General features: G+C 42.8%; 1 protein-coding gene across 21 annotated transcripts in view; it reads left to right on the top strand.

Annotated features, from left to right (window-relative positions):
• LOC132393550 (L-asparaginase 1-like) overlaps positions 1-13,827 on the top strand; it is a 116,375-nt gene that overhangs the window by 12,966 nt on the left and 89,582 nt on the right. For all 21 annotated transcript variants that reach the window (XR_009511934.1, XM_059968951.1, XM_059968941.1 and 18 more), the window contains 3 exons: positions 3,401-3,530; positions 4,637-4,762; positions 10,370-10,465. Coding sequence is in view for 20 of the 21 variants with exons in the window: in XM_059968951.1 (XP_059824934.1) it covers positions 3,401-3,530; positions 4,637-4,762; positions 10,370-10,465 (352 nt within the window). In the remaining variant the exon portion in view is untranslated. The remainder of the gene's footprint in view (positions 1-3,400; positions 3,531-4,636; positions 4,763-10,369; positions 10,466-13,827) is intronic.

Below are 13,827 nucleotides of genomic sequence, written 5' to 3'. Positions count from 1 at the left end.
TTCTGAGTCTGTGCCCTCTGGTCCAGAGTCTCCCAGGGAACTACATCTGCATGAAGTGCATCCAGCTGCAGCTCCTTGAAGACCGTATTAGGGATCTGGAGCAGGAGTTGTATGAACTTTGGCGTGTTAGGGGACAGTGAGGAGATAATCAGTCAGAGTTAGAGAAGTAGTTACCCCTAAGTTGCAGGAAGTGAATAGCTGGGTGATTGTCAGGAGAAATGGAAACGTGAATAAACAGTTAGCACCTCTGTGGCCATTCCTCTCAATAATAAATATACCACTTTGGATAGTATTGTGTGGGATGACGTCCCAGGGGAATGCCACAGAGGCAAGGTGCCATATATGAGGCTGCTTACAGAGTTAAGAGCCCATGGCATTACAGGAAAGTTATTGGCATGTTTAGAGCATTGGCTGATTGATAGGAGGGTGTGATTGGGAATAAAAGGATCTTTTTCTGGTTGGCTGCCAGTGACTAAGTAGAAGGATGAGGGGGGATCTTATTAAAACCTTTCAAATGTTGAAAGGCCTAAATAGAGTAGATGTGGAAAGGATGTTTCCCATAGTGGGGGAGTTTCAGATAAGAGGGAACAGGTCCAGGCGTCCATTTAATACAGAGAGGCAGAGAAATTTCTTTCACCAGAGGGAGGTGAATTTGTGGAATTTATTACCACGGGCAGCTGTGGAGGCCAGGCCATTGGGCAAATTTAAGGCAGAGGTTTAAAGATTCTTGATTGGATAGGCATCAAAGGTTACGGGGAGATGACTGGGGAGTGGGGCTGAGGAGGGGAGAAAAAAGATCAGCCATAAATAAATGGTGGAGCAGGCTCTGTGTCACATGTCCTAATTCTACTCCTTTGTCTTATGCCCTTATGGAGTCCTCTACTATAGGAAACTTCCTCTCCACATCCACTCTATCTGGATCCTTAAATATTTGATATGGTTCAATGAGATTCCCCTCTCCTACACTCCAAAGAGAACAGGCCCAGAACCATCAATTGCACTTCATTTGCTAACCCTTTCATTCCTGGGATAACTCTCATGAATCTCCACTGGACCCTCTCCAATGCCTGCACATCCTTTCTTAGATAAGGAGTGTTTATGCAGAAATCAGCTTTGTCGTTGTATCTATTTTCATATCCAAGAATGTGGGTCAGGATGTAAAGTTCAGACCTGCTTTTCCCTTAGAAGTATTTTTTAGTTAGTTTAGACATTCTCTTTTCTTCCCCTTCCCTTTGGGTAAAAAGATTCTAAAACCTGAAAGCACATACCATGAGGCTGGAGGACATTCAATCCCGCTGCTATAAGACTATTGATCCATTCCTTAGTACAGTAAGATAGACTCTTGACCTCACAGTCTACCCTGTTATGGCCTTGCATCTTACTGTCTTCCTGCACTGCACTTTCTCTGTTACTGCCACACTTTATTTTGCAATCTTATTTTTTTTATTTGTTTACCGAGATACAGTGTGGAACAGACCTTTCCAGCCCTTCAAGCCACACCGCCCGGCAACCCCCCGATCTTTAATCTTAGTCTAATCGTGGGACAATTTACAATGACCAATTAACCTCTAAATAGTACAGCTTTGGACTGTGGGAGGAAACCAGGAATATCTGGGAATATGGCTCTGAATTTCCAGCTCCTAATACAGGTGTGTGTACATATCATAGATTGACAGTATTCACTTCTTCCACCCATGATGCCTCCGAACTGCAGTCTATCTGTCATGGTCCCAATCTTTAATTCCCTATCTTGCTCCTAATTTTCTTTGATTTTGCCATGGTCCGGGTTGTTGATTTCCCAAATTGTTTCCAATTCTCTTTAATGATGGCATACCTAGTTTCCATCAAAGACTCAGTATAAAAACCCCTACATCACAAGCACTAGTCACTAGTTTGTTGGTCTATTCCCATGTGATAACTGTTTCTCGACTGCTTAGAACCATTAGCACTAAGTTCCGCTCCAGTTTCAAGATATTCCATGAAAACCCTGTCTCCGTGTCAAGACTCCATAGCAGAGCTCCATGTCCAGCTTCCTCCTGTTTGCTGTTCAATGCTCATGTCTGCGCCAGCATCCCCAACTCAATCTCCGTGCCTGTGTCCTGCAATTGGGTTCTCCTCAGTTGCTCCATTCAATACTATTGTGAAATCTTAACTGGTTGCCTGGAGTATGTGGAAAAAACTTGGGTTTACACAACATCATATATGGGCATTTGCTCCCATTGAAGGTGATGATTACATCTTCTACTCTCACCCAGTTGATCAAAAGATCCCCAAACCTCAAAGGTTGCAGGAATGGTATAAGAAAGCGCAGGGTGAAGCGTTTGCTAAGCAAATCCTTCTGTTACTGCTTTCCCTTATGCTACCTCGATGCACTGTTTTATTGACATGATCTGTATGGTGGCATGTATAACAATATTTTTCACTTTACCTCAATACATATGGCAGTAATGCGTATATGCTGGATAATGACTGAACCGTACTGAGAAACAAACATTAATTTAAAAATGAACTTCTAAGTTCAAATTGAATTTATTATCAAAGTATGCTTATGTCATTTTCATTTTCCTGCCACATTGACAGTAGAATAAGGAGAGAGAATCAATGAGAAACCACACACAAGGATGGACAATGTGCAGAAGAAGACAAACTGCATATACAAAGGGCTGGCATGGTAGTGTAGTGGTTAGCACAATGCTTTATGGTACAGGCAACCCAGGTTCAATTTCTACCGCTGTCTATATGGAGTTTGTACATTCTCCCCCGACTGTGTGTGTTTCCTCTGGGTGCTGTGGTTTCCTCCCACATTCCAAAGACATACCAGTTGGCAGGTTCATTGGTCATTGTAAATTGTTCTGTGATTAGACTCAGATGAAATCATGAGATTGCCGGGTGGTGAGGGGGCCTATCCAGCATTGCATCTCAATAAATAAGTACATGCAGGTGATGATTATAATAAGTTAGGTGGCGAGGTGGAGATACGTCTCTACCATAGGAAGGTTAAGGCACCCCATTCCTCTGTTACCCTGCAGGTCACCCTTGGGCAAGATGTGCCAAGGGAGCAGCTGGTGCATATCATAAGTCCTGGTTATGCATTCACTGACACCAGGCGGACAATATCTGAAGAGTATTGATGATAGCTGAGGTTACATATCTTGTGAAGAAGGCAATGGTAAACCACATTTGTAGAAAACGCCAGGAACAATCATGGTCAGGTAGACCATGATCACCCATGTCATATGACATGGCACATGACAATGAATAATAACTATTATTGACAGTAAATAATGAACATGATTATTAGAGCCCTCGAAAGTGAGTCCATAGGTTGTGGAATCTCATCCTGTTACATTTAACATTGACTCCCTCTTTGCTGTGTATCTGACTATTTCTCCCTAAACAGGTCAGGTTCAGCAAGAGGATTCCCTGAGCCTCAACGAGCCTTGAAGTACATGATTGATGGCACAAAGGATCCAATTGAATCCTGCAACATGAAACCTCAAGACTGGCAGGATTTGGCTAGAACGATATACGTATGGGAATTCTTAAAATCTTCAACTTGATGTGTGCAATGGATTTGACGTGATTATTCAATGCATGGCATTATTGTTTGGTTATGAAGAAGAAAGAGGGGATGGACAGTATTGGATTAGCTTCTCTGGTGTTTTAGAGGCTGCAGTATGACCTGATCAAAGTTTATAGAACTATGAGAGCTATAGATACTTCAGAGGCATTTTAGAGACTCATGGGTGAGAATCTATGCTTTTCAAAGACCTTTCTTGTCTGCTGACTGCACATTAACATATTTTAACCCTTTCCTTGCCACAACTACCACATCTCTGAAGGTATAAGTTAAATCATAGTGTTATTGAAAAGATATAGAAGTTCTTTGGCTAGTACCCATCACTCTTGGACCTTTGCTTTAGTTGGACATTATAATAGTGATTCCACTCCAGGAGCATCTCAATTGTTTTATAACACTTGAGAAGGTTGAATTTATTGTCAAGTCAACTAGTATGTGTAGGAAAAACTTAATTGCAGCATCACAGGCACATGACATTAGAGAGACAGTGTTCACAAGAATAGCTTAAATTAAACATCAATTATACACAATTTTTCCAAGAAGGAACATAATTTGGACAATAAAATAAAGTCCAGTGTAGTGCAAGGTGTTCATAGAGATGCTGTGACATCCTTCCCTAGAATCAGAATTGGGTTTATTATCACTGACACGTGTCATGAAATTTGTTGTTTTGCAGCAGCAGTACAGTACACAACATAACAATTGCTATAAGTTACAAAATATTTACATCAGAGGGCAAATAAGGATGAATAATGAGATGGTGTTTATGAACCATTCAGAAACCTGATGGCAGAGGTAGGAGGAGGAGCTGTTGTCAGGCTCCTGCTCCTCCTCGTGCGAGAGCCCCGAGGTTCCTGAACCTCCTTCCTGATGGGCAACAGTGAGAAGAGAGCATGACCTGGATGGTGGGAATCCTTGCTGCCTTCCTGCAATAGATCCTGTTTAGCTTCTGCTCAATTGTGGGAAGGGCTTTACCAGTGATGGGCAATAAACTTGACTTCAACTTTGAGCAGTTGACAATCCATTGAATGTGTAACCTGTTTCATCCATTTGCAGGATTGCTATGATGATTATGATGGCTTTGTTATCCTCCATGGAACGGACACCATGGCATTCACGTCCTCTGCGTTATCCTTCTTGCTTCAAGGATTGAAGAAGCCAGTTATTGTTACAGGATCTAAGGTGCAGCGTGAACACCTCCATTGATACGGTTCTTTGTCTGTCTTTGTATATAACATGCGTATATAATGGGCAGATGGAACAGTATATGGACTGAATCTCCTCTTGGAGATCAACACACTTCACTCAGGAGTTTGGATCCCGAGACACTTTCATTCAACTTTACTAAATTGGATGATCTTGGATTGTTCTCCAAGAACAAGAGATATGCAGGGCAATTTGATGGAGGTATTTCAAATAGAATAGACAGAGAATCTTTTCCTGTTTGAGGTGACATGGTAGTGTAGTGAATGGACATAGTCAGAGTGGTGATCTTCAGGCTTTAGCTCTTTGAGGTTTCACTCAATGTTTTTTTTCTTTCTCTTCTTTATATCTGCTCAGCCAGGACAGTAGGAATGACAGACGGCATAATGCAATGCTCCTCATGCAGGATGTGGGAAGTGCATCCAGCTGCAGCTTCTAACAAACCATGTTACGGAGCTGGAGCTGGAACCGGATGAACTCCAGATCATTTGGAAACCTGAAAGGTGATAGATAGGACATACAGAGAGGTAGTGACACCCAAAGTGTAGGATGTGGGAAAGTGTTTGACAGTCAGGGAGGGGAAAGGGGTTAAGGAGCCACTTTCAGGGTACCCCTGTGGCCATCCTCCTCAACAAGAGGTAAATCATTTTGGTTACAGTTGGGGGGGGGGAGAGGTGCAGAAATAATTGAACCGAGGAAAGTCACAGTGATCGGGTCTCTGGCACTGAATCTGCCTCTGTGACACACAGGAAAGGGGACAAAGAGGCACGCTGTGGTGATAGGAGATTCATTAGTCAGGGGAACAGGCAGCAGGATCTGTGGGCAAGAACAAGATTCCTAGATGGTATGTTGCCTCCCAGGTGCCAGGGTCTGGGATACCAATAGGTTCAATGGGTTCACTTAATGTCAGAAATTTATACAATATATGTCCTGAAATTATTCTTCTTCACAAACATCCATGAAAAAAGAGGAGTGAATGAATGACAGTTAAACATTAGAATCTCAAAGCACCCCCTAGCTCTCCCTCCCCCACATTAAGCAGCAGCAAAGTGACAAACACCTCCTCACTCAGCAGCAAAAAAGCATCAGCACCTCCCACCGAGCACCCAAGCATGCAACAAAGCATCAGTAAAGGCACAGACTTGCTGTATCCCAAAGACTACTCGTTTACCCAGTATTTGACATGCCACAGGCTCTCTCTCTCCCTAACAGGGGAAAAAGAAATGTCTCCACTTCACAGAGAGAGGGGAGATATAACAAAGCAATTCACTGATTTATGGTTTTAAAGGCCTGCTGCGTCACTTTTTCCAAGCTCTGTGTCCAAAGAACTCGGGTCTCTGGTCAGGCAGCCAGCTCACTGCTTTCAATCGTTCATCTCCCACGATGCATCAGGCAGCGGTGACACCGGCCTTAATTCCGCCCACCTCCAGAGTCACGAAAATCTGACACAGTAAAGATACTCCAGTCTTCCAGGCCGCATCCTCGGCATATCAAAAAAAAAGACCGGTCCTGAGGCCCCGAGAGCGGGTCCCATTTCCGCAAAGAACCGAAGTCAGCGTGTAACTCCAGGTCAGGGTCTTCAAAAGAACCTGAAATGGGGAAAAAAAAGAGACGTCAAAGACAGAAATGGAGAAATAGATCAAGTCCACAGAATTTTTAAGTGGGAGGGTAAGCAGCCAGAAGTTGTGGTCTATTTAGGTACCAATGGCATGGGTGGGATGAGTGATGAGGTTCTGCACGGGGAGATCAGGAAGTTGGATTCTAAGTTAAAGGGCAGGACCTCCAGGATTGTGATCTCAGGATTGCTACTCATGCCATGTGCTAGTGAGGCCAGAACTAGGAAGATTACACAGTTTAACATGTGGCTAAGGAGTTGGTGTAGGAGGGAGGGCAGAAGATTTTTGAATCATTGGTCTCTCTTTTGGGGAAGGTGGGACCTGTACAGAAGGGACAGTTCGCACCTGAACTGGAAGGGGCTAATATCCTAATGGGAAGGTTTGTTAATGTTGCACGGTGGAGTTTAAACTAGAGTTGCAAGGAGATGGAAACCAGAGTGCCAGAACAGTTAGTGGAGAGGTTATAGAGGCAGATGTTGATAAAACCTCAGACAGAGCAGAGAATAAAAAGGTTGAGCATCAAAAGGGTGGAGTCAGGACTGAAGGTGTTGTATCTGAATGTGCACTGTATACAGAACAAGGTAGATGTATTTGCAACATCACAGATGTTGTAGGCTAAAAGGTTATAGCTGGGAGCATAATGTCCAAGGATACACACTGTACCAAAAGGACAGGTGGGAAGGCAAAGGGGGTAGCATTGCTTTGTTCGTTTAAAATAAATAAATAAATAAATAAAATGAAATCATTAGAACTAGGTGACACAGGTTGGGAGGTGTTGAATCATTATGGTTAGAACTAAGGAACTCCAAGGGTAAAAAGACCCTGATGGGAGTTGTATTCGTACTCATTCGTAAGGCCAGTGATGTTGTGGGGGTGGAACTGGACTCTCTGACGGTGGTGTCTAAAAAAAGGATGCTGTCCAAGTTGATTGCCATCTTGGACAATGACTCCCATCCACTCCATAATGTACTGGTTGGGCACAGGGGTACATTCAGCCAGAGACTCATTCCACCGAGATGCAACGCTGAGCGTCATAGGAAGTCATTCCTACCTGTGGCCATCAAACTTTACAACTTCTCCCTCGGAGTGTCAGACACCCTGAGACAATAGGCTGGTCCTGGACTTATTTCCACTTGGCATGATTAACTTATTATTATTTAATTATTTATAGTTTTATATTGCTATATTTCTTCACTATTCTTGGTTGGTGTGACTGTAACAAAACCCAATTTCCCTCGGGATCAATAAAGTATGTCTGTCTGTCTGTATACACACTTCAAAGCAGTAGTAAAGATGTTGCCTACAAATTGCAATGGGAAATAGAAAATGTATGCCAACAGGACAATGTTACAATAGTCAAAAGGGACTTCAATATGCAGGTAGTTTGGGAAAATCAGATTGGTGCTGGATTACAGGAGGGGGATTTCTAGAGTGCCTATGAGATGGCTTTTTAGAGCAGTTTGTGGTTGAACCCACTGGGGGATCAGTTATTCTGGACTGGGCGTTGTGCAATGAACCAGAACTGATGAGAGAGCTTGATGTAAAAGAACCCTTAGAGGTATGTGATCATAATGTGATTGAATTCACCCTGAAATTTGAGAAGAAGCTGAAGTCATGTATATTAGTATTACAGTGAAGTAAAGCAAATTACAGAGGCATGAGAGAGGAGTTGGCCAGAATTGATCAGAAAAGAACACTGGCATGGATGACAGCAGAGCAGCAATGGCTGGAATTTCTGGATGTGATTTGGAAGGCGCAGGATATATACATCCCAAAGACAAGAAGTATTCTAAAGGAAAGATGACACAACCATGGCAACAAGAGAAGGCATATAATAGAGCAAAAATTAATGGAAAGTTAGAGGATTGGGACACATTTAAAAGCCAGCAGAAAGTAACTAAAAAAAAGCCATTAAGAAGGTAAAAATGGAACATGAAAGTAAACTAGTCAGTAATATTAAAGAGGATACCAAAAGTTCCTTCAGATTCATAAAGTTTAAAAGAGGTGAGAGAAGGATATGGGGAAAAGTCAGGAGATTGGGGCTGAGAGGAAAATTGGATCGGCCATGATGAGATGGCAGAGCAAACTCGATGGGCCAAGTGGCCTCTATATCTTGTGGACTAATCACAGGACGGGCTGCAATGATACATCTTTGGACTGCGGGAGGAAACCGGAGCATCTGGAGGAAACCCCTGCGGTCACAGGGAGAATCTACTGTTACGTATTCAGGCAACAATAAATATATGAGATCGGCAAGGGTTTCTTATAACAAACAACACATTTATTAAACACCGAAAACAAACCCCCCAAAAGTAAACAAACACTACCGTAACCGGAAACAGCTGCTGAGCGGCTGTTCATACAGTTCGTAAAGTGGTATTGCCAAAAACAGTTCTTTAAAGTGGTATTGCCAGAAGTTCAATATGCTCACAGTCCATTTAAAAGGAGAGACTTTATAGGACGATTTAGGTTCTCTTTCACGTCACTTGCTTCGATCCCCGACGTCGAACTTCCCACGAAGAATTCACGAAACAGAACGGCTTAAAGGCACTGACCTTTCCTTCTCCACTACCTTCAATCCTTTCTAGGTAAACCCAGGGATTAACACGAAGATAGTCAACGAAATCCTTCCAAATAAGGATCAAACAAAGGTCGCCCCCGTTTCACCGTAGAAAGCGATTCTCCTCGATCTTTAACTTCCAACTTTGAATCTTCACTCTCCTCTAATTGCGAAATAACAGAATCATAAAGAACCTGCTGGCAATGACCTTTTAAACTTTAGACATTAAATAAAAACTTCATCCTTCAACTAAACTGCGTCATCACTTAAAACACGCAGTGGCATGAAGTCAACCTGGCAAATCCAGCCACGAACTGCCCCTCCTCACAGGGTGGGGTCTACCTTTTATAACCTGTAAAAAAAACCTGTCACATGATCTCTACTGGCGGGAAAATGACGTCATTCCAACATCACAAGACCATCACCTCAAGTCCAGTACAGCTTCAACCCCAGTCACATGGCAAGGGCTCCACTGTCATGTGTCACGAGTACGTAACACTACAAACTCCTTACAGACAGCGGTGGGAATTGAACCTGGGTCGTCTGTACTGTAGAGCAATGTGCTAGCCACTACACTGCCTTGCTGCACCAATTTAATCAACAACTCTCACAGAATTTCAAACAACTCAGTGGCAATGGCATATGTGGACGTGAACTTCCCTCCATTGAGGACACTTAGAGCTGCAAGTGCAGAAAGAAGGCCTGAAAGATCATCGCGGGACACGTCACCCCAACCATAAACTGTTTCAGCTGCGTCCGTCTTGCAAACGGCACCACAGCATTAAAGTCAGGACCAACAGGCTATAGGAAAGCTGCTTTCTACAAGCCATTAGACTTTTAAATTCATAACACAAATATTTTTACTCCCTCATGTTGAGGGATAGATATAAGATTTAAATAAATTCTAAATTCCAAAAAGTTCTTCATGCAAACTGTGGTGCATATTCAGAATGAGCTGCCAGAAATAGTTGGGCACATAAGCAACACTTAAAATGAATCTAGATATGGACACGGGTAGAAAGGGTTCAGAGAGCTCTGGACCAAATGTGGGTAGATGGGACTAGCTCGCTGGGTGAGTCAGCTTGGATGAGTTGGGCCAAAGGGCTTGTTTCCATTTCTATGATTCTATATGGCAACTTAGGAAGGTCAAGTTATTTTGAATATCCATGGGTTAGTTGAGAATCTTCAACTTTGTTTATTAAGGTGCTCCTTGTTTAAAACAGCTGGTTCCATTATTGAGTGGTTTCTCGACTGTTGAGGATCTTCAATCCTGTTTGTCATGCCTGCGTCACGCAAAGCTACTTCTGCCCCAAGCAATTATTGGAAAGCAGTTTAATATTTCAAGAAAAAAATAAGGAAACCAATGTTCAATTGCAAATTTAATTTGTATATGTTTAATTTATGAAACAGATACCACTCTTCCACTCCAGAAGTGATGCAGTTGACCACATCCTCGGATCTCTGTTGATTGCAGGCTACCTGTCCCATGTTGCCAGTATCCAGCAGGTAAGGTGGTTAGAGAAGAGTCTTGCACTCTAACCTCTTACATCATCACACCTGGTGTTTGTTTGTTTGTTTATTTCTTTGTTGATTGATTGAGATACAATGCTTAGTTGGCCTTTTCGGCACTTCAAACTGCCTGCCCAGTAACCCCTGATTTAACCCTGGCCTAACCATGGGGCAAATTACAATGACAAATTAACTTACCAACCAGTAGTGGGAGGAAACCAGAGCACCCGGAGGAAACCCACACAGTCACAGGGTAAACTTACAAACTCCTTACAGGTATTGGTGAAAATTGAACCCTGGTTTCTAGTGTTGGAAAGCATTGTGCTAACCACTACACTACCATGTCACCCTAAAAAATATTGAGAGGCTGGGGTTCTTCTTGTTTATGCTATCTGAATCTCCCTTTTGTTCTTCAGTGAACAGTCCTAGGTTCTCCATTTTTATCAACTTGAAGGAAGAGTTCTCAGGAACCAAACCTTGTGCTTGATGGTTTTTGTCTGCAACAATAACATCCCTTGATTGCAATGTTCAACTGTGAAGAATCCTGACAGATAATGGGCAAAAAAACAGGGAGCACAGGGTGGAGAGGGGACATCACGAAGAACTTCTTAGGCAGTCTGAAACAAACTGCCTGAAAGAGCAGTGGAAAGCAGATGTAATAGAGTCATAGGAAAGTACAGTGCAGAAACAGGCCTTTCAGCCCATCTAGTCTATGGCAAAACCATTTAACCTGCTTTCTCCCATGAACCTGCATCAGAACAATATCAGTCCTTACCCCTACCGTCCTTGTACCTATTCAAATTTCACTTGTATGTTAAAATCGAGTTTGCATGCACTTGTGCCAGCAGCTCATTCCATACTCTTACAACCCTCTGAGTGAAGAAGTTTCCCCACACATTCCCCTGAAACTTTTCACCTTTCACCCTTAACCCATGACCTGCAAGTATAGTCCCACCCAATCTCAGTGAAAAAAGCCTGCTTGCATTTACCCTATCTATACCCCTTATAATTTTGTATACCTGTATCAAATCTCCTCTCAATGTTCTACATCCTAACCTATTCAATGGAAACTTTTAAAAGGGATTTGAATTGAACCAGTATCCAATTTGGAAAAATTTGCAGGGACACTGAGGAGAGAAATAATAGTCAACACTTTCAAGGAACTAACAGAGTATATGGACAGAATGATCTTTTCCTTCACCCATTGCCTATTTTCCTCTCCTATCAGGTTCCTTCTTCAGCCCTGTTCACCTATTGCATCCTGGCTTCTCACTTCATCCCCCTTCCCCCACCCACCTATATTCCCCTCACTTGGCTTTACCTACCTACTTCTAGTTTGTACCCCTTCCCCTCCCTCTACCTTCCAATTCTGGCTTCTTCTCCCCTTCCTTTCCAGTCATGATGAAGGGTCTCAGCCTGAAACATCAACAGTTTATTCCTTTCTATAGAGCTGCCTGACCTGCTGAATTCCTTCAGCATTTTGTATGTTTTACTCCAATTAGAATGGCACCTCCTGGGCTCTATAATTCTGTGGTTAATCATTAACAATGTTTGTCTTTGTTTAGTACACAGTTCAGCAGAAGAATAGGCCGTTTGTCCCATCGTGTCAATCTGATTTAATGTCTGGTTAGATTTCACTTTGTGTTGTGTTCAGTTCAGTTTGTATTATTATGGGAAAGATGAGGGAGCAGAGGAGGTTTACTAGGACGGTACAAGGATTAGAAAGCATGTCTTATGAGGATAGACTGAGCAAGCTAGGGCTTTTCTCTTTGGAGTGAAGGAAGGTGAGAGGTAACTTGACAGAGGTATTACCATTATCATCATTATATGGGGTGTCGCGTGACTTAGGCGATCATGGTTTATTCGTGACCATGATTGTTCTTGGCAAATTTTCCTACAGAAGTGGTTTCTCATTGTCTTCTTCTGGGCAGTGTCTTTATAAGATGGTTGATCCCAGACATTATCAATACTCTTCAGAAATTTTCTGCCTGGCGTTAGTGGTCGCATGCACTTCCTTTGGTACAGATGTAGCTCCATCCCACCACCCAAGATAGAGTCTAAAGTGATAAGAGACATGATGAACTGGGCAGCCAGAATCCTTTTCTCAGGGTGGAAATGGGTATTAGATGGGACCATAACATTAAGCTGATTGGAGAGAAGTTTAGGGGAAGTTGTCCAAAGTAGGATTTTTTTACACAGAGTAGTGAGTGCGGGGAACGCACTGCTGGGGGAACTGATACAGGCAGATACATTACAAATATTTAAAAGCCTCTTGGGCAAATGAGTGATAGAAGAATTGAGGGCTATGTCTGAGGGATGGGTTAGAATGATCTTGGAGTAGCTTAAAAGTTTGGCACAACATTATGGAATGAAGGGCCTGTACTGTGCCGTAACATTCTGTGCTCTCATCCCATCTGCTTTATTCTGTTAAATAGTGAGGCTGTTTGGCCTGTCAGATCCATACTGGCTTGCAGTGGAACAATTCTATCAGCTCCATTCCCCCTCTGAATTCCCTGTGGCCCTGTGCTGTCTCAAGTGTCCATTAACTCCCCTTTGATCCCTTTGCCAGTTGCCTATGCTACAGAAGAATCTAAAGCAGCTAATTAAACTACAGCACACCCAAAAATGATTGAATACTGATGCATGGAGTGGTGAGGCAACAGCTCCAACCGTGGTGGTCCTTGTACAGTGAAGAGCATGCTAAATGATTGCATCACCATCTGCACAGCATCGGAAAAAAGCTGAAGGAAATTACAACCTCTGACAGCTCCATCATGGGCATCCCCAGCATCGAAGACATCTTCATAAGGTGATGCCTCTATCATTAAGGACCCCCATCACTCTGGACTTTTTTCTTATTAATGCTACCAGAGAAGAGAAGCAGAAACTTGAAGACACACACTCAACGTTTTAGAATCTGCTTCTTCCCCTCCTCCATCATATTTCTGGAAGGACAATGAGCCCATGAACACAACTCCAGAATTTTGTTTTCGCTTTCTCTGCTCTAATTTCATTTCCTGTTTATGTCAAAAATGTCAAGTGCCAGTTAATGTGCTGCTATTACAGTTCAGGGCATTCCAGAATAAGGCGTTCAATTCTAGCGCTAACTGTAAGGAGCTTGTATGACTTCTCCATGAACCATGTGGGCTTCCTCCCAAAAGGTCTACAGCAGATGCAATCTCACTGGCTCTCCACTCACCTGGACAGTAGTAATATCAATGTTGGACTGCTGTTTATTGACTTCAGCACGGAATTCAACATGATCATAGCCTCAGTTATAATCAACAAGCTTCAAAACTTGCGATCACAAGCAAGATTAATTTTGCAGACGCTGGAAATCCAAGCAACACACACAGAAC

The sequence above is a fragment of the Hypanus sabinus genome, chromosome 4, assembly GCF_030144855.1.
Source record: "Hypanus sabinus isolate sHypSab1 chromosome 4, sHypSab1.hap1, whole genome shotgun sequence".
Classification (NCBI taxonomy): Eukaryota; Metazoa; Chordata; class Chondrichthyes; order Myliobatiformes; family Dasyatidae; genus Hypanus; species Hypanus sabinus.
Note: the sequence above shows the minus strand (reverse complement) of the source record. Positions and strands in the feature narration are given on the sequence as shown.